Below are 19961 nucleotides of genomic sequence, written 5' to 3'. Positions count from 1 at the left end.
CTTCTGTTTCGTTCATCATCTGCCCTTTTTTTAGTGGGAAGAAGGAATAAAGCTGTGCTTCCTTGTCTAATCTGGTTTCACCTTGGATATTGTTCTGGTTCATTTGGCTTCTTCATCTTTTCTGGAGGCTTTTATCCGTGCAAGATTCTCCCTGCTATTCTGTGTGTACTGTAGCCATCTTGTCTTTGTTTTGCTCTTTTTGATGAGGTTAAATCCTGCAAGCCCAGCTACTTCAGAAAGTGACCTGGATATATTTTAAAGTAACTCTGTGGAACGCTTCAGGATGGACTGTGATAAAAATGAAATGTTCGAGTCCCCGTCAATGAGTAATAGCTTCATGTCATTAATTAGTGAGTAGAATTACCCCTTTGAAAATGAAGCTGCACTAAATCTCATCTAACCTGAGCCATCAGTGAGACGTGTGCCTCCTCGCAGACCTGCTGGATGCTGCAGCACATCTCCTTGTCGCCTGGCTTTGGGCTGGACGGTCTGCAGCATCGCTTCTGGTATCTCCTGCGTGCAGCCAGCCTGGGTCTGTGTGCAGGGTGCAGGGCTCCCACATGGCTGGGACAACTCGCTCTGCCTGGGGGTGCTGCCTGTTAGTGGAGTCATCTACAGCCCATTCAAGATTGTGTTTTCTCGGCATCTCATTTTAGTATCTCAGGAAACACTCGTCTAGTAGAGAGCTGAAAGTATTTCGTAGGTAATCTGCTTTGTGCTGCTGTGTGTAGCTGCTAGATCGTGGCTGGTGGAAGTGCCGAGCAGCGATTGCACAGCTTGCCCTCTGTGCGTGTTCTTTGCTGCCCTTCTGCAGCAGTGAGACAAGCTGCTTCCCATCCCTGCCCAGGTTTTCAGCATTGCAGAAGCACCCTGTGATCCCCTCCAGGCAATAGCAAGGACAAAACTGGAGATCTGTGTGTGTGTGGCACAGATATTTTTAGCATCTTCTGTCTGTTGATTTTTTTTTTAGTTCTGTAATTGCCAAAGCTGTCTCTAGAAATGCAGGGTGAAGCTTCTAGAGGGTTGGAGCTGAATTCTTTGGAAAGGGAGGAGTGGGGGAAAAGCTTTTATTTTTGTGACAGAAACCGATGGTATTCATTTTGGCATTTGCAGACCCAGGCCAGTCTTTATCTTATTGCTTCCTCATAAGTATTGGTATAAAACATCATGCATTTCTTGTTACGCAGAAGTCAGTTATGTAGCAGCTGATTTAGGAGAGAGGCTTCGGTAACGGTTAGTAAGAAGAAAGCAGCATAGCAGTAACAGCAGATCGGATGCTTCATTAAATGCAGCGCTGTTCTGACTTTCTGAACAAACCCATTCTCTTGAAATGGATCCTTTGCTTCTTGTAGGATCCCTGGGTGGCTGTAGGAAGCTGAGCTGGTAGTGCATTATTTCTTGTGTCAGGGTGGCCAGGTGCATGCTCTGGCTGTGAGCTAGCTCACCCCTCGATGAGTGTGCATGTTCAAACCCTGCTTGGACCTCTTTTATCGTTACCGGTAGAAGAGGTGCTTGGTGCAAATGTTTCCTTCTTACAAGTGGAGCCTTTCTTTGTCAGTGAGTGCAGGGAGTACAGAACCTCTGTCTTGCCTGATTCAATTATTTAGACTGCAGTGCTTTAAAAAACATCCGTGTTTTTCTGTGATTATCATTCATGTTGTAGCAGAGACTGTTGGTTCGGGTTCTTCATTTGATTGAAAATGTAGATACTTCGATTCTTAGAATTAAAAGCAGACACAGCTCTTAAATCCCCACTTGCCAACACACGTGTTGGTGGTGCTCTGGTGACACTCAGCACACACAGCAGTGTGGGAGCGAGTCCACAGACCGAAATAAAGACTCAAGTGTCATTTGAGTCTGCTCAGTGCATGTCCCACTGCTTGTGGACACAAAGCTGTCCGCCCCAGCTGTGCTGTTGGTCTCATGGTAACAATCCAAAAGCAAATAGCGTGTGATGGGAACAACCTGTTTTATCTGCAGGACAGTAATTACTTGCTTGGGAAGGAAAGCTCAGCGTGGCTGTAGTTAGGTTCATTTACTTGTTGCCTGGGGCAGCACTGATGCTTGGGTGTTGGCAGTGGAGGCAAAGCCATGTAAGTGATGGAGAAGACCCAACCACTCTTTCTGTCCTGGAGCCCAAAACGGTGCAAACAGGGAGAAGAAAACAAAGTGTGATTTGTGTTGTTTTCTTTTTTAACATTCCACCAGCAGTGTAACGTTCTATAGCAGTGAACTTGGCTTTGACTGAGAGATGGGGTGGCTTCTTTGATGTCTCCAGACGGGGTTTGGCTTGATGGTATCTGTGCTGCAGCACGGTAACACGGTAGAGGCGATCAAGTGAGACACAACTGCCAAGGTGTGGGTATTTACAGTGGAACAAACCAATCTGAGATGGACTATTCATAACCAAAGTACTGGAAATGTACTGTAGTGAAGCATCACTTACTTGAATTTAGCATTTTTATGCTTCAGCTCCTATTGGGGGGGCAGAGTGGAGGGGAGTGGATGACTAGAAAATCTGGTCTGGCAGTCTACAGCAGTAAGGGATCATGTTTTTCTGTTTTAGCTCTACTTGAATGCGAGATGTAATCTTTGAAATATTTTAAACAGAGAACTGCTTCAGCACGATGGATTTCTGCATATCATTTACAAAGTATGTTTTTAATGCCTTTCTGAAATCCAAACTTATGCAAAATGGGACTTGTTATGTATGTCTGCGCATTTTAATCTCCGGCAGTGATTTGCCAGTTTTCCTTAGCATCTCCCTGGCATTTTATAACCATTCCTCAACTTCGCTTCACCAGGGATGTGTTTCTGTCTGAACTCTGCTCGGTTCTCCTGAAGAAGGAAGGAATAGCTGGTTAGCAATTGTATGGTGAGGTCTATCAGCCGCCGTGCCTGTTTTTGTGAGCTGGGAGCAGTACCAGTTGGATTTAAAGACCAGGAAAACCTGAGCGTGGTTTGGGAGTCTTTTATTTTCTGCTGTAGCGTAAGCAGTTGTTAGGCAGCTGCTGTGCTGTTAACGTTCTTGTTTCTATTGATTTGTGTTACTTGTGTGTTTCTGATTCTCACTGCTGATTGGTTAGTGATTTATTATTATTATTATTTTTCTGCTTGGAATGTCTAAAATAGCTCAGCTAACCAAAGAGTTGTTGTGATGTTTTTTCTCTTTCCAGATGGGCTTTCTGGCAGAGACCAGCCGGTAGAGCTGTTGAATCCACCTAGAGTGAACCACATGCCCAGCTCTGGTAAGAAGAAACTTTTATTAAACGTTGCTCCTATTCTGGGAATGCAGTAAAATGTTATGCAGATCTGTCTTGCAAGTGGATGAGCAGAATGCAAATGCAGTACTCTGGAACAAAGTGTGTCAGAACTTGCACACATCTACTTTCCCAGGCTGGGCAAGTGGGGTTTGGGAGTGGAGGGGGAGAACAGAGCACAGCACAGAGCTCCCAACCCTCGGCAGGGAGCTAAGGGGAGGCTGGCCTGACGGAGGGAGCTTCTCATTGTCCTTAGAAAGGAGGGAGCAGCAGTGCAGTGCAGCACCCTATGAGAGTTTTCACAGCTTAAAAGGAGAACTGCAAACCAAAGTAGGTTTTCTGAGTTTCTATTGGGGAAAAACCTCCTTGTGTTGAAATGAGTAAAAAGTCGGAGCCAAACTCAGGCTGATCAAAGCATATCATGCTGATCTCCTGGCTATTTGCTTTTCTTCCCTGTGCTAATGATCCTGCTGCACTGTCTCCTGTGTCTTGTCCTTCTGGTATGAAGCAAGCAAAGCAGCCAATGCTGCTCTTGGAGGTTGGCTGCTTCTTGCGGGGCAGAGGAGGGAAATCTTACGGCTTGCAGTTAGAGCACTACAAAGAACAAAAGCAACTGTTTGCATCCAAAATACATGAAATGCTATGAAAAGCAATCTCTTGCTTTCTTTTGTACTTCTGCCTTCTCTTTTCCAAAAGTGTTTTGTTTCCAGGCTCATACTGATAAAAATGTTTATACTAGGGATGATTTGATATATGAAGCATCATCTACTTTCCAGGTAGGAGCTCAAATTTTCCCAAACCCCAGCTTTCTCTTCTTGATTGCCTTCCAAAATCCCTTTAGGTCCTTTTATATTAAGGAAGAGATCTTGCAGAAGATGTAAGAGCTTCTGGTAATGCAAGTTGGGAAAATGTAAATGAAGTATATTCAAAACAATTTGAGTAGATCAGGAGGAGGGAAACGGGCTGCGATCTAACCTAGATTTTTGTGGACTTAAATGCATTTCTGGGAAAGGAAACCTTTAAGGAGGGTGAGCTTTTGCGCTGGGGGAAGAGAGGAGACCGTTGTTACCAGCTATGAAGGCTTGGCTTTGCATTCTGAGAAATCTCTTTTCGCTGCATGTGCTCCAAAGCTCGTCTGTCAAGTAAGGCAGGTTAAATTTTCCTAACCCTCAGAGAGATTCTCATTTTAACTCTTCCTTGATAACACAGGTCAACTTGAAGATTCTCCAACCAGTTTTGTATCTGTGTGCTAGATGGAATTTTCTGAGACTGCTTAAGTGCACGAGAGGAATCACATTCCTCACTTCTGTCAGTAAATAGATCAATGGGCAGTATTATAAATGTGTGATGGCTTTTAGCCTTCTACTCTATTTTGGAATTGATTTCATTGTTGCTTGTAATGTTTCACATTTTCTTTAGAGGTATTTCAGGACAAAGGGTGCTGCTGGTTAAACAGCTTGGGTAACCTGATGCTAGAGTTCGTCGTTCTCTGTGCTCACCAGATGCTAGGAGGTTGTTTAAAGGGCTATGAACTCTTCAGGATCATAGAATTCTTACCTTTTGTACTGCATTTTGAGTATTTTCAATAGTTCAGCTCTCTGCCTACTGAAAAATAAGCAGCTAGACATCAATGGAGAGCTGTGCTCATGTGAAGTGGGCATAATGTGAGACAGGCAGCAATGACTCTGTTAGATGACTTCCAGCAGCATTTGAGCCACAGAAACTTCTGTCTCATGCTTGAAAGCTTAGGGTCATGCTGGCTGCGTGGTGGGTGAAGGGCAGGAGAGACTTCTGAGGGAAGGGAAATGAAAAAGTGACCTTACACAAGAAGCAGCATCAGCTCTGATCAGCAGTCACCCTGGTGCTTTTCACTTGGGATCCTGAACTTGGGTTTTGCTGAAGAAATCTTCTCAGCCTTGCTGCTTGTACATGAGCCAGAAATGTGCGTCTTACATTTTTAATTTAATTTTAAAACATGGAGGCAGAGCCTGGCAAAAAGGAGAAAGGTATTTTGGTGAATCTGTAATGGCAAGCAAATACCACCGACCTTTTGAGTGGCTTATCAGCTGGCTTTCAGGTGTGGTGCCTGCCTATACCTGTGTATCCTGGTGAGTTTTTGAAATGAACTGATGGAATAATGGTGAGCAAACCATTGTCCTCCATGTTTTTTGTCATTGCTGTGTATAGAAAGTTTGTTGCAGATCCGTCTGAGAGAGGAAAGGGAAAGAAATGCCAAGTCTTGCTTTGGAGAAGGAAGTTGCATTTGGTTTTGTGGGGTGTTACTCCAAGTCTCAGGCATGGCTGAAATAATGGGATTGAAAAACAGCTTAAGGAAAAAGAAAATGCTCAGTCATGTCCTGGGATATTCCCCTCCAGACTTCATCCCCTTGTGGTAAAGCAACTGATTTGTAGTCCTCATGATGAATAAACCTGCTGCTGTATGGCAGAGGATGGTGAGCAACCTGTATCCCCAGTACTGCATTTACAGTTGAGATAAAATCATTGTGGTGAGTTTATAGGAAACCAAAATGTTTTCTCAGACAAACCAAGCAAAGGAGAAGTCTGATCCATGTTCACTGTTCTTCTCTGGTGTGAAAAAGTAGCCAAGGGATGTAAAATACCCAAGTCTAAAGCACGCTCTGTCCTGTCTCGTGGCAGCATCTCAAATATAGAACTGAAGTGTTTAAGGCATTTCTATGCATCTGCTTCAGGAGTGAGTGGGGTTGAGTAGAATGGAGTTCAGTCAGCAACAAAGTGGGGTTTTATGGAGGTGCTTTGTCTCCTTTTCATAAAAAGTAAGGATGAATTTGAGAAAAGATGCATTTTCCCTTTTCAAAAATGTATCGTCTGTAATTGGTGCTTCTGGATTTCAGTTGCTTGTAAAAGGAAAACAAGACAAACTCCCTACAACCCGTATCTCGCTCAGGAATATTATCAGCTGCTGTTAATGATAAACAACCCGTTCCAGCTGCTTTCTCGTTGTACAGCATCAGAATATTGCTGCACACTTGGCTTGGGGTCGGAAAGGGTATCAGTTGTTAGGTGATGGTGCTGTGTTTCCTTTCCTTAACTTCTGCTTGCCGAGTTCATAGAGGTTCAGAGCAGGGGCTGCACAGGTACAGACGCTACGGTCAGCAGGAGAGAAAGCATTCAGGTTTGTGAGCACGCAGGTGGCCGTTGTCTGTTTGTGACCAGTGGCAGTGGATCACTTGCAGAAGCGTGATGGAATGCTGGTTTTAAGTACCCTGTGATTTTAGGATACTGTTCTTGTTTTTTTCTTAGCAGTGAGTGCACACAGCCTGGGAACAGATTAACATGAAGGAGGGAGAGATAGAATTCTCTTGTCCCTTTACCTTTTCTTCCATGCTTTTAGAATGCCTTTCCATACCGCACGTCTGGGGAGCCAGTCTTAAAGACCTCAAATGTATGAGATACGTTGTAGATAATCCTCCTAAAAACATCGCTTACGTACTGTTGACTCCATCCTCTAGATTTCACAAACAGATCATCCTTAAGCATACCTTCACTACTTAGAATGGGCGTTTTGTAAGGCTGTGTTTGTGGCATTCTGGGTCAAGCTGTGATAGAGGCAGTAGCAATAATCATGATCAGGGGATGTCCCAGTGGCAGTGTTGAGCAGGCTGCCCCATCTCCTGTTCATGCAGCCCTGCCCACAGGCCTTTGCTTGTCCCATATGGGCCTGGGGCTCCGCAGGGCTCGGTGCTGCCATGAGCACACAGCCCGTGCCGGGCAGCCGGAGCCTTTGCTTCTTCCCTGGTCTCATTATCCAGTCTCGCTTCCACATTCATTTGAAAAAGTGCTGATGTATCTGAGAACAAATGGTCTGCGAGAGCCTCCGGACTAATATTGTTACACGATTTTACAGGCTTTTGAAATCCAAGATTAATCCCAGCCTTGACGAGGAAGGAGTGGTAGTGCATTTGGCCTAACAGAGCTGAATAGCGTGCTTTTGTTAATTTATCCCTTCAAAGGAAAAGAATGCCCTCTCGCTACACTGCATTTTCAGATATTTGCTTGCTTTCTATAGCACGTCAGCTTCAAAAGCTCCTTCAGAGCGATACCGAGCCGGTGTGGCGCGGTGGGGCTTTGAAGCAGGTCCGGTTGCTGCTGGTCAGTCAGGATTTGGAGCTCCCGACAGGTTTGTGCTTCTGCAGACAGGAGCTCGTTGCTCCTTGTTCACACCGGGACGTGTTGGAATGGGGATGCTGTGCAATTTTATGGTGCTGCAGGAGGGGAGCTCGCGTTCTGAAAGGGCAGTGCTTTAATGTTAAAAATATCCTCGTCTGTTCTCCATGCAAGGGGGGCAAAGCGAGTTCTGGAGAAATCACTGTAATGTCAAAACAGTACGCTAAGATCGAATCACCGTTTGCTTATTAGCTTTTTGTTAGCTTATTGTTTGCTTATTTATTAGCTGCAGCTATTTTTGTCAGACCTGGTGGGTGAATTTTTTCACCGTTAAGATGCTCTGACATACGACAGCAAAGAAACTGTGGGTTGATGTAGATTAGAGCTTTGGTAGTTGCTCTGTAAAACCGAGTTAGCACCTGTTGTATTAAATACGAGGTTTTTTTCCTGCCCTTAGCTAGCAGTGCAAAATGCAGCCTCTGTGATGGCAATTACTGTTCTCCAACTGGAGGCAGCGGTGAAATTCACCTTTGCAATCCACTGTTCAGCAAGGAAAGTGTTGTGTTATGCTTCAGCCAAATTCCAAATTTTTCAGTCAGCACCCAGGTGTGAGTGTCGAGCATGTGAAACTCCAAGAGATTGAACCACTCTTCCTGCTGCTTTGGGTTTGCTGGAGTGGGGACCACTTGAGTGCTTTCCCACAGCGTGGTCCCTGAACTTGGGTGATGGGAAGGAGCTCGGAACTCTTAACCTCTATTTTGTTGTGCTTTTTCTTGGAAAAAAAAAAACACGTTTGTCACTTCCTTTCTTAAGCACAAGGAAACGGCTATTAAACAGAGGAGGTGGGAAGAATTAATGGCTTGTTCCTGTTCTAAAAGCTGAAAGCAACACTTAAATCTTGAGTGTGTGAACACTGCAGTGTTTTTCTTTGATGAGAGGTAACTGGCAGGCAAGTCTGCTTTATCACAAGACTCAACATGCTGCTTTTCTTTATTCTTCCCTCATCTTGTTAAGCTTAAGTTTGTAGTAATTGACTATAGATTTCCCTGGCTTTGCTTGGCCCTGAATGTTCACCGAGTGTTATTTTCACAATACTTCTTCTCTCACTTCCCCCCCCCCTCCCCAAGGGAAAGGCTGCTTTGTGCCTTTGCTGTCGTATAAAAGCAGGTGAAGGAGGGAAGAACCTTTAAATGCATGACAGAATTTATATTAAACTTTTTGACTTCTTAGCGAAGGAGGAGATGGCAAGATACAAGCAGACATTTAAAGGCTCACTTGAATTGTTAATCAGTAATCTGTTCCCATTTCCTCTGGCTCTTCTAAAAATAACAGTTCTGTGCAGTGAATGAAAAGTGATAAATATTTCATGGAAAGTTGATCACGGAATCAGGCACTTCTTGGGGGAGAGTTCTGCCTCTTTCAGATGTGATCTCTCAGCGCCTTTGCCATCGTGTTTTCCATGTGTTCAGTGTAGTCCGTGTGTGTTTTGTCTTCAGCCGCAGCCCTGGAGAGGCTCGAAAATCAAGATGAAGCCTTTTGTTCTCTACTTCTTCCAGGTGACACTGTTGCCCCATGGCTCTTAACAGACATTTTGTTTCATCTGGATGGAAGACAAACCTGTGTGTTTCCCTTCCAAGGCTGATAAGGATTCTGGAGCGGCCTGATTTACCTTGTCCTCTTCTTCCACCAGCTGCTCTTAATGCCTGCTAGGTGGCCGTGCCCATTAGCTGCTTCATTTGCAGTGTGTTTACTTTGATCCAGGTTCTTTTTTTATTGGTGTGCTCTGTACTGCAGAGCTCCCTAGAGTGCTTTATGCCAAAATTAACTAGGTATGGTTTATTGCTGTGGGGGAAATAGATGTCAGGTCTGTGCCCAGCAGCCATGTGCGTTCCAGGGGTTTTAGAAATACCTCTTTTGACGTGCATTCATCAAAATCCTAGAAGCTCTTCCCCAGCATGTATTGATTTTCAGGACTGTATTTGGCTCTGTTTTGTTGTTGGGCAGTAGAGGGAATATCAGGTGAACGGCTTTTGCAGCGATGCTTAAAATCATCCAGATGCTGATCTGGAGAGTTGCTGTTAATTAATGGAACACACCTTTACTCTCCGCTGCTTTTTCCTACCCCTGCCTCGAAACATCCACTCCAAACCCCAAAATAATTTGGATGAAGATAGAGTTTGCCAAGTAAACAAATAAAAATTGTAACCTAGTTACTTCAGAACGAAAAGTCCCAGCGACACCGCTGGGCCAAGTTAATGCGAGACTGCTGCCAGTGTGTAATGGCCTGACTTTGTGTGGACGTCTGACGTGTTCAGGCCATGAAAGAAGGGACGCTGCCTTCAACAGATTGGGTCTTTTGAGAGCTAGATTGTGGTGCAAACACTCCAACCCACGAGTATTGTCCTTCCGTGTCCTTGTTCTCCAAAATCCCTTCCTCTCCAACCTCTCTAAGAGCACCTGTGGGAATGTCCTCTTACCTCCTTGCCATCTTCTTGCAGTCAGACCAATGGCTTTGTCACCAAGCAAATGTGCAGTCAGAATTTTCTCTGCATCACGTACGGAGGAACACGTTCATTCACACTACAGGGGTCTCATTTAAGTTTACAGCTAACGCTGAGTTGTCATTCACCAATTAAATGGCTTGAATCGAGGTCTGCCTTCAGCCGGTGTCTCCTTTAACTTAAAACAAGTGCTTATGATTAAATATCTGCTCCTTTGGCTTGACTAATATCTTGTGACTTAAACCACTCAATTGTTACTACTTCTCCATCTGTTTTTCATTCAAGAAATTGTGTCATATTGGATGATTCATTCATATTTGATTAGAGATTTCATTATAAGCTGGTCTTCAGTTTTTATGATCTAATAAAAGGCTTCGGAATCACTGACTTGGAGCTGTAATTGTAATATCATACAGAATAAACATACTGCACATTTTTAATGATACTTTTCTATATATTTTCTATCCTGTTACAGTTCTTGCTAGTGGATCGTGTGAGGTGAATTCGTTTAAAAGTTTCTAACAGAATTCAGGGACTGAGCATTAACGTTGTTCAGAAGAGTTCTTCCAGTGCTGTTGTATCCAGGTGGCACGTCAGGGTGAAGTCAGTGAAATTTAGGTCAGACTTTGCCCTCCTTAACCCATATTTATAGTCCTGTTCATAAAAGCAGTCATGCTGTAACGGTATGATGAAGGTCTTTAAGATCCTGAATTGTTGGGGTATCTGGCAAATGGCAGGTTTTTATTTTCAGTAATAGAGTGGATCTTGTGTGCATATTGTTTCTCAGATGAAAGTAATGAACGCAGTATTTTTTCAATTTCTTCTAAAGCTTGATTAAGCTGCTGAAATAGAGTATTTGAAATAATAATAACAATAAATGTAACGGGAGGAACTGCATTTGTGCACTGTTTTTTACTGTTCCAAAACTACCTTAAGATCTTACGAACTTCTCAGTTGGACGTAATAACAGCTCATATCTGTCCTTTGAATACTTAGGGATTTGTTTTATTACAAGAATATTAGAGCACGTTATTTTCTGCTGTAGTTTCTGTACTATTTGGTCTGTACAGGCTGCCCCTCAGCCACAACGTATTCTTCTGAAGATAGTGATGTACAAGATATGACGCAGCATATTTAGCACGGCTCAGAGATCACTGAAGGCAGTCCCAAAAAGGTATAACACACAAACTCCTGTATAATGTGTTAGAAGAGCAGGACAACTGCTGGGCCTGCCTTCCTTGGGAGGGGTGGCAGAAAATGGCCGCTCCTCATCTGCGGTCGGATTCAGGAGTGGAGCCCTGGGTTCAGAAGGGTTTTTGGAAGGGCGCTGCATGGAGCCCGAGGTGTGGGGATAAGGCTTGTACATATGAAGAGGAGTTGGGAGATTTAGGCCCATTAGCTGGAGCATGGGTGGGTTGTCTGCAGATGCCAGCTTTGCAAAAGGTCAGTAAAATTGCCAGCAAGCATATATCTTCATTGAGAAGGGGAATAAATGCACAGGTTGCTGCAAATGCAAGCCTCATGCTTGCAACCCGCCCCCTGGAAGTAGATGGGCATAGATAGCAAGGCTCCTTGCACAGCATCTCCAGCACCTCGAGGCCTGGTCTGTAACCCCTGTATAGATGCTGGGCTTGTGTGAGCAGTGCTTTATCATGGCTTGTGCGTATCCAGGCATTCTGAGGGAATGCGATAGCTCCTCACGAGGCTTAAAATATCCAGGATTTGTTCCAAAGGTTCATTATTCTGGTATGGGAGGCTCTGCTTTTGGTGCCAGCTTGCTCGGTGACCTTTGGCAAGTGAGTTGGCTTTCCTTCCCCCAAAATAACAGACTCTGCCTGTCTTCCTAGGGATTTGCTGTAGCTGTCACCTGCTCAATACCTGCAGCAGGTAGTAGGGAATTAAAATTAATTTGGTCCTGGGTGATTGTCTGGGCATCTGACCTCAAGTCTGTCTTACCAGCTGTAGGTCTGTGTCCTCTTTGGGAAGCCAAAGCTTGACTTGGTGGTTCTCTGAAAAAAATCGGTTTTTCCATGTTAAGCCTACTGTTAGCATCAGGGCTCGTGTGCAGTAAATGTAAGATTAATCCTCGTTTGTTTATTTATTTATTTGTACAATCTTTTGCTCTGATACAGCATAGGTTCTGTTAAATGTTAATACATTGACTAACTCATTCCACGGCTGTATTTTTATGTGCATCCACAATTAGTTCCTGTTGGGCAGATAACGTATTGTGAGAGCGACTGAGTTGGAGGGAGGTGAAAAGAATTTGCAGGAAATAATCTGGGCTTCGGAACTGTTGGAAATGAAGGAAAATAGAACGGTGACAAGAACTGAAAAAACCTTGTCTGAGGATGAAAGCCATAGCAATGTCTGGAAGATGTTTAGAATATTCTCAATGTTAAATCAGCACCAGGGGAGTTTTAAATGGGGAAAAGTTGAAATGGTGGAGGCGAAAGAACACTTCAGAGAAGTGGCAGTGGTTTCCTGCGTTTCAGTGTGTTTTTCTTCTTTTAATACTGTCTGTCTGAATTCTTTGTTCTTGTACTTTCTTTGAACTTGGAACATTTTGGTCGGGCTTCTCCTGATAGTTGCTGTCCTTAATTGAAACAGCAGTAGCCTTCCTTGCTGCCGTTTAAATGGAGGATTTTGGAGACCTGAACAAAATATTGTGCTCATACCTTCTTTTGGCAACTGACTTCATAAGAGGCTAAAGCTTTGCATTTCATGACTGATTAATTGTACGTAAATGCAGTTGTTGCAGTCTGAATATTATTCTTGTGCCCTGAATCAGCCAGCAGGAACTGGTATTTACTTCTGTTGTGTTTCCCATAAGCTGTCCTATTTATAGCTTACTGCATGGGGAAGGCAGCGTAACTTGTGCTGAGATAAGCCTCAGGGCCAGAGAAGTGTTATCTTACCCGTGTGGTGTCGGCAGGGCTGTGGGCATCTTCCCTTAGGCGTATGGTGCAATGGGCAGCTCTGTATCCTGCACCCACCTCATGTGTGTGATTTGATGCTCATGTGTGTGTATTTATACATATATTTTCTTTCAGAAATCATTTCCCACATCAAAAAACCGCTCCCCAAACAATTGCAGAGCAGGAACGTCGAAGTCCTGGTTGCTCACAAGCAGTTCCCCTCTTGCTCGTTTGGTTGGTGTAGGCCAGTAGAGCTGGTCTGCCGTAATGCCCAGGTGGATATGGAGGCCCTGAGATGTTCCTGCTGTCAGCATGGATGTGTGTGCCTGTGGAGCCCAGGGGACTCACCTGCTCTTGCAACCAATGCTTGTTCAGTACCCAAAAACTTAGTGCTAGGTGTGCAATATGAGGAGTGGATGTCCGTCGTGTTGCACTTCAGTTGGTGCTGCTCAAGACAACACATGACAGCTCAGTGTCACGAGTCCTATCTGCATATTCATGTCTCTGATCTCCTTACTGGCGATAAATATTTATAACACAGAGCTGCTTTTTATTTTGGCGTGCAGTCACAAAGATAACATTCCTTAATCCTCGTGGTCGTAAATGTTCTTATTTCCTTCTGTCGTTGCTAAATGCACCTGAAGGTGAATGCACCAGATTTCATGTTTATGTAGATTTTATGAATTCTGTGCGCCACTGTCATAATTTTTAAAATCTATTCAGTCTGTTATTTATTTTTTTTTTAATTCATTTTAATGTGTGTTGCTTCTGTTGTGTTCCTACTGCAATACAGAGAAGCATGGCCGAATTGTAACATGCACTCTCTGAAAGGTAGATACAGCGTTGTTAGCACTTGGATAATTATGACCACTTTAATTTGCAAGGCATCTTTTGCTGGTTAAAAAGAGGAGGAGAGCAGAGCAGACCCTTTCAAATGCCGTGCCCATGTTGTAGGACTTGCAGGAACAGGGAACACGGAAGCATTGCAGTGCTTTAGGCTTGTGAGCAGAGATCTCCTTTTAGGAGGAGTCACTACGCAGTCATCACACGGCACAACTTTGTCTCACAAGGTCTGGTATCCAAATGAACACATTATTGCTCCTGTTAGCTGCTTGCCCATTAGGCACTCAGGCATTTACTCGAGACATTTTGGGATTCACAAGATGGCAGATGAACTCACAAGAAGCCCGAGGGTCTTACTCTTCCATTTCTGGAATTGTTGTATAATGATCAGTGGTATTTCTTTCTTCGTTGTTGTTATTAGGGAAAGGTAATGATCTGAGGTCTCAGAAATAGGTTTATGAAGATATTTGTGATCCACTGGCAGGAAAAAGCAAGCAGATCTAATTCTTGTTCTTCTGACAGTAAGCCAAGAAACCGATATGCTTTTTATTCAAATTGAAAGTTTCTTAAGATGGTATTAGACCTGCCCCATCTGTCTCAGCACAGGCTAGATGGCGAAGGATTTTGCTTAACTGAGCAGTGAAGTTATGCTGATAAAAGTGACAGTAATTCCTTTTACCTAATGTGCTGGAGCACTCTGGTGTGATACACTCACATGTAGCACACCTCGGTCCTGGGGTCCAGGAGTGTATTTATTTGATTCCTCCAGCTATTCAGAAAAGAGCACCATTTAAATAAGCAGCAGAGGTCCCTTCCAAACCTTAAGAATCTGTGATTCTGTGCTCAGCAGTTGCACGTTTGCTTACCCAGACTGAGATGCAGCCTGAGCTGGAAGCGCTACTTACCTCTAAATATACAGGCAGAAAAAAAACTGCTTCAGGAGTACGTCTGTCACTTGCATGAATTTTCTTAAATTATTTCTGAGCAGACTTCATTACTGCGTTTCAGAGTGAAAGATGGCATTACACAAGCTGAACAGGATTTGCCATGCTGCTGCTAGTAGCCATGGGGCATTCCCAGGTGGGAGCAGAGGCATGGAGCTCAACAGAAACACTAAGCACCATCCTCTGAAATCTAAATATGTAGCACAGTTTGGGTTTGCTGGCTGTTTGAAGTGTCTGTGTTAGGGTATTTAGCCTCACAAGCTATGTTTTGGGTTTTAGAGCTGGTTAGGGTGCTGTAGAGGGAATGGCTTTCTGCTTCAGGTAGTATATAGGGGCTAAAAAGCAGCCTTTTTTTTCCTGGTGGAAAGTATGTTGTGCAGGCAAGCTGCAAGTGGGATTAAAAAGGGAAGGGAAAAAGCACATGCACACACCTCTCTCTACCTATTTATGTATATATAGGTACGAAACCCATAAGATTTAGTGCATATCATGTTTGCATTGCTGTGTGATGGACTGTCGTGTCCTAAAGCAGTGCCATACAAAATCTAGATCTTTGTCCTCTATCCTTAACTTTGTTTTTCAGGCTGTGGAGTTGCAACCCTTCAGCTCCTTCGTGTTTATAAGGTAGTGGTGTGAAGAAGATAGGATAAAGGCTGGAGAGGAAGAGGGTTGAGACAGGGCTGTGACAGAAGTATTTTGGTCCAGACATGGCCTGAGGAAGCTGGAGAGCCCTATGCATCTTGTATCAGGCGGGTATATGAGTCAGTAACAGTGACTGCATGCTTGAGGTTGAATAGGAAGCTTTCACTTCACTTTTCCTTTTATTTTTTTCTTGAAGTGTGTTTCAGGATTCTTATGAAGTCAGCAGCATTGTTAATGGTGCTTTGTGGGGAAAAAGTTTGTTGGAAAAAAAAAAAAAATCAGTTCCCAAATGATCCCTTCAATCCCTTTGACTAATTCCAACTCAGGGTATTCTGTGATTCTATAACTGGCAGCATTAAAACCCAGTGTGTTTTAAGAGGTGAGTGTTGGAGTGGCAAACAAACCCATGCTGCATTTCTCTGTTCGTGGAGGCTTTTTTTTTTTGTCTACCAGTCAACTGTGTTATGAGCTAGACAGTGCAGTTAGAGCGAATAAGGGAAAAACCGGCACCTGAATAACTTTACGATACTTGTTTCTCCTGTTGTGTACTTAGATGACCCATTTGATAAGAGTTTCTCCTGCGTGCTTCAAAAATGAAGTGCTACTCAAGCAAGTAGGATGGGAAGGGAGAGCTGAGGAGTAATTGCAGTGCTTGCATTTCTCTCTGTCACAGTATGTGCTCTCCAACAGGACAGGGTCTTCTGTTCTGTGGTTAATTGTGCCGTGTCTTCATTTGGAGCAGAAGAGAAGGATGGTGCCCCACTCAGACATGTTCCGGTGCAGATGCTGCTCTGATATCCTGTGCTCTTTGGGGAAAGAGTTACAGTTCCCAGTTTTGGAATTGATATTGTTTGTAGATTCTTCTTGGCTGAGCAAGTGAGCTTGCAATGTATGAGGCATGAGGATTATCAGTGGTGGGCTGCTTATTTTTGATGGTGCGTTTGTTTTTTAAAGGCAGAGGAAGAGGTGGTTAAAATGAAAAATCAATAGTTGGAAAAAAAGAAAAAAGGAGTGAGAAAGTAATCCTTGAAATTGCAGAGAACTGGGATGAAAGCATAGGGAAAAGTTTAACTTCAGTTTAGACCATTGCTTTTTTGCCTTGAGACATGATGTGGCAGTGTCTAAATACTGATAAGAGATGGAAATAAAATAGCCGGAAAGACGTTGGCAGCCAAGAAACTCCATCTAGCCTTCTGTGAAGCCAAATATGTACAACGTCTGTAACTGGCTTTTTCTTGTGCTGAGGCAGAGCAAGAGGTGGGGAGGGGTGTAATTTCATCTTGTTCAGTGTAACAGGGAGTTAGGAGAACTGCCACAAAAATTCCTTATTCATCATGTTCTGGGGACACAGAGATTAATCCCCTGTGCTTTAAACTATTTGTTCCTGAAGCTAGCTGGTGGGGATCTCACCATTCATACAAAAATTAAGGTTGTGTGCACGAACAGAATGGAAGCGATACCCATGGATCTTAAAATGAAAAAAGCAACCCACAGATTTCCCTTTTTAACATATACATTCACAGCGATCACAGTGATGACACTATATGGATGCTCTTAGGAAAGAGGTTGGTTTGTGTTTTGAGCAGTGGTGGCAGAGGGTTTGGAAGTTTGCTCTTAGTAAAGGCTTCTGGTGTCAGACCACGTACTGCAGGTCTGCGGATGCTCTTCTGCCTTCCCAGAGCATCACAGGGGATGTTGGTTAGAGAATGTTCACGCCATTGATTTGCACCTTCTGTGATACAGAAAATATGTCTGCCTTGGGTGCCTGATGGATTCCTGTTTGCGTTTTTCACTGTTACTCCTTGTGCCGTATCCTTTTCTTGTGCTGTCTTTGCAGTTTTTTTTATAGCAGCCGCAGCGCTTAGGGCTGATTTCACTGCTTTGAAAGGGGCACAAAACCTTTCAAAAGCAACTGCCTGACTTGCTTCCCTGCAAGTGCTGCTCCTACAGATGGCAGTGAAGCCGTGATTGTGAGAAGTGGTCATGGGCTTACAAAGATCTGTCGCCCTCATCTCTGCACCCTTCCAGAGCCCTGAGACTTGTGCAAGTCCTGGGGAGATAAGGGAGCAGCAAAGGCAGCCTGAATGTGGGGCTCGGTCTGGTTTTGCAGTGGCCATGGTGTTGGCTCACAGGCTGAGTTTGGAGCTGCCGTCACCATCACCAGCTTTCCTCTGTGCCCCATGGGGAGAAGGGCTGTGAAAAGGCCAACCATATCTTGGGGTGCAGCAGGCCCAGCACTGCCAGCAGGGACAGGACAGGGGTTGTCCTGCTGTGCTTTACCTGGTGCAGCCTCACCTGGAGCACTGGGGACAGGTTAGGTACCATAGTATGAGAAGGACACAGAGCTATTGGAGAGCATCCAAAGGAGGGCTGCAAAGATGCTGAAGGATCTGGAGGGCAACGTGTGTGAGGGGTGCCTGAGGTCCCTTGGATTGATTGTTGTTGGAGGTCCCTCCATCTGAAGGTAAGAGCCTTGCAGCTCTGCACATAGAGTCGTCTTGGAGCATAGTCTTCAGTGCACTTTCACCAGCTGCTGAGTTGAAGAGGATTTCTTTTTGTCTCGATAGCTGTGGCTGCTTTCGTGTGTAAACTCAACCAAAGGTATGAAATGGCACAGCTACTGCACAAGCATCCTGGAATTCAGCTCACCTTTCTGAAATCTTTCCAAAACACCGTTCAAATATTACATCCGAGGCAGCCCTCTTCTTTTAAGCCATTTGGGTTCTTTGCAGCCATCTTAAGTGCTGAATTTCTTCCTGCTTATAGTTGTGTTGCCTGTAAGTGTTGCACTCAGTGTGGCCCTCAGGATGCTGGTAACAGCCTTGTAAGCCATTTCAGGGAGGCGCAGGCAGACTGCGCTGATACGCTGCCCTCATCTAAATGTAAGGCTGTAACTGCTTTTCCCCCTTCAACAATAGAGAAGATAGTTTGGATTTGATTTAGATGCTACCTGTACTGATTTACCATCTTCACCCCTCCCCCCCCCGAAAACATTGACTTACAGATGCCAGTTGTGCATTTTCAGAGTCAAAAAAGATGGTTTAGTCATATTCAATGAGAATCCTTTGTTGGATAAACTCTGTTGTGAAATTGGGTTCTTGTAAAAAGGAAATTGGGTTCTTGTAAAAAGGAAACATTTCATGTTTTCTTGCACAGAGACAGGAGCTTTGAAGTTTTGATGCTGCTTGCTAGGTTAGAAAAGGCTTGCTGCAGTGCCGCGCCAAGAGAGAAGCAGAAAATGCAGTTACTTGGCAACTTGTCTCTGTACATCATTGAATCAGACCAAATTCCTGAAGCTCGTAAATACTCATATGCTTCTGCCAAGCAATAGCTCTCTTGTGCTGTTTCTCACATGCTTACCAACGTGTGCTTTTCCTTGTGTTCTTCTAAGAACTTAGGCTGCAGTTGAGGGATGTAGCTGTGTGTGAAAGAGGTAAGGAAATTATTGATGTGGTCAACATTACCGATGTCAGGATAGAGCACAGGAAACATACGACAGTTTTTCTACACAAGAAAAAAACTTACTTTTGAACGAAGTGCATGAGGGGACAGACAGTAAGATTTACATGCAGTGTAGAAGTCAGCAATACTAAGTTTCTAGCTCTTTAAAGCTACTTTCTTCATTTTCTTCAAGCTTTCCTAGAGCATGTTTGATATTAAGTTGGCATGCAGCTTGAAATGCTCTTTGCTCTTTATCCCAGAAAGCAGGTTCCTGCCTATGACGAAAATTTCTGCTTCTAAGTACCCATTATATGATGCTGATATTATTTTGCACCCTTGAGTTATAGTATTAACTGCTGTTTTATACCTAAACACTGCTTTACATCTAAAAGAGCGTGTTGCGCATCACTTGGTGACTCTAGCTGTCTGCAAGTATTGAGAACACTTCTAACTCTAATACAGCTGATAATGAAGATTAAACCCTGTTTAAATCTCCTGCCTCCTTAATGGATTCAGTGCTATCTCTGCCTCATTACCTGCCACAGTCGATCCTGTTGAGCAAAGGAGAGCTGTAACGTCATGAATGTTGTGCTGTTGGTCTTCATCAGGTAACGGGTGTCCCGCAGTGTTGTGGTCAGGAAGCTGTTTGCCTCCTGTGAGATGAACCAAGTCACTGTTATGACAGATTCAGGCAGCCGGGGGCTATGCTAAGAGTGTGCCTGAATTTTGGAAGCTTCCCTTTTTCATTTAGGTTTAAACCAATTTAAGCTTGCTTGGTAAAGGCGCAGAGGGTTTTAAATTGCACTGAAATTTCTGTTCTTTGAGCTATTTGTAAGCCAGATCTTAACATGTATGCTAATTTTAAGACAGTCATTTTCACGAGCAGTAGATATTTAGCTTTATATGTGCCAGATGGATTTGCTACTGGCGTCACATGTGAGATTATGGTCAAAGCAAGGAGAAATCAGGCATACATTCCAAGACCTCACTGAATATTTTTCTTCCATCTACAGGACCACTGGTTGTGTTGCTGTATTTTTGTCATTGCTAGTATGGCTGGGAAAGCTTCTTTCTGCCTCTGAGATCACAGTGAGAGGAGGAACCTGGCAGTGAAGGATCTGTCCTGCCATGGGTTTAGTTTCCTGTTGTGTAGTGCCACACAACTGCGCGGGCTTCTTGCTCTCATGCATGCTCTGATGAATTAACTGTGTTCTGCACTGTTGCATATGTCAGGCTGCAGAAGCGTGGTCACTTTGAGTTGAGGGT

At 44.0% G+C, this 19961-nt stretch overlaps 1 protein-coding gene across 1 annotated transcript in view; it reads left to right on the top strand.

Annotated features, from left to right (window-relative positions):
• The window catches only part of HDAC4 (histone deacetylase 4), a gene marked incomplete at both ends in the record, with an annotated part of 164142 nt that overhangs the window by 22868 nt on the left and 121313 nt on the right, over positions 1-19961 (top strand). Inside the window, one exon of the mRNA XM_079538744.1 lies at positions 3177-3248. Within this exon, the coding sequence (XP_079394870.1) occupies positions 3177-3248 (72 nt within the window). The remainder of the gene's footprint in view (positions 1-3176; positions 3249-19961) is intronic.

The sequence above is a fragment of the Tetrao urogallus genome, assembly GCF_951394365.1.
Source record: "Tetrao urogallus genome assembly, chromosome: 8".
Taxonomy (NCBI): Eukaryota; Metazoa; Chordata; class Aves; order Galliformes; family Phasianidae; genus Tetrao; species Tetrao urogallus.
This window is presented reverse-complemented; position numbering and strand designations above follow the sequence as displayed.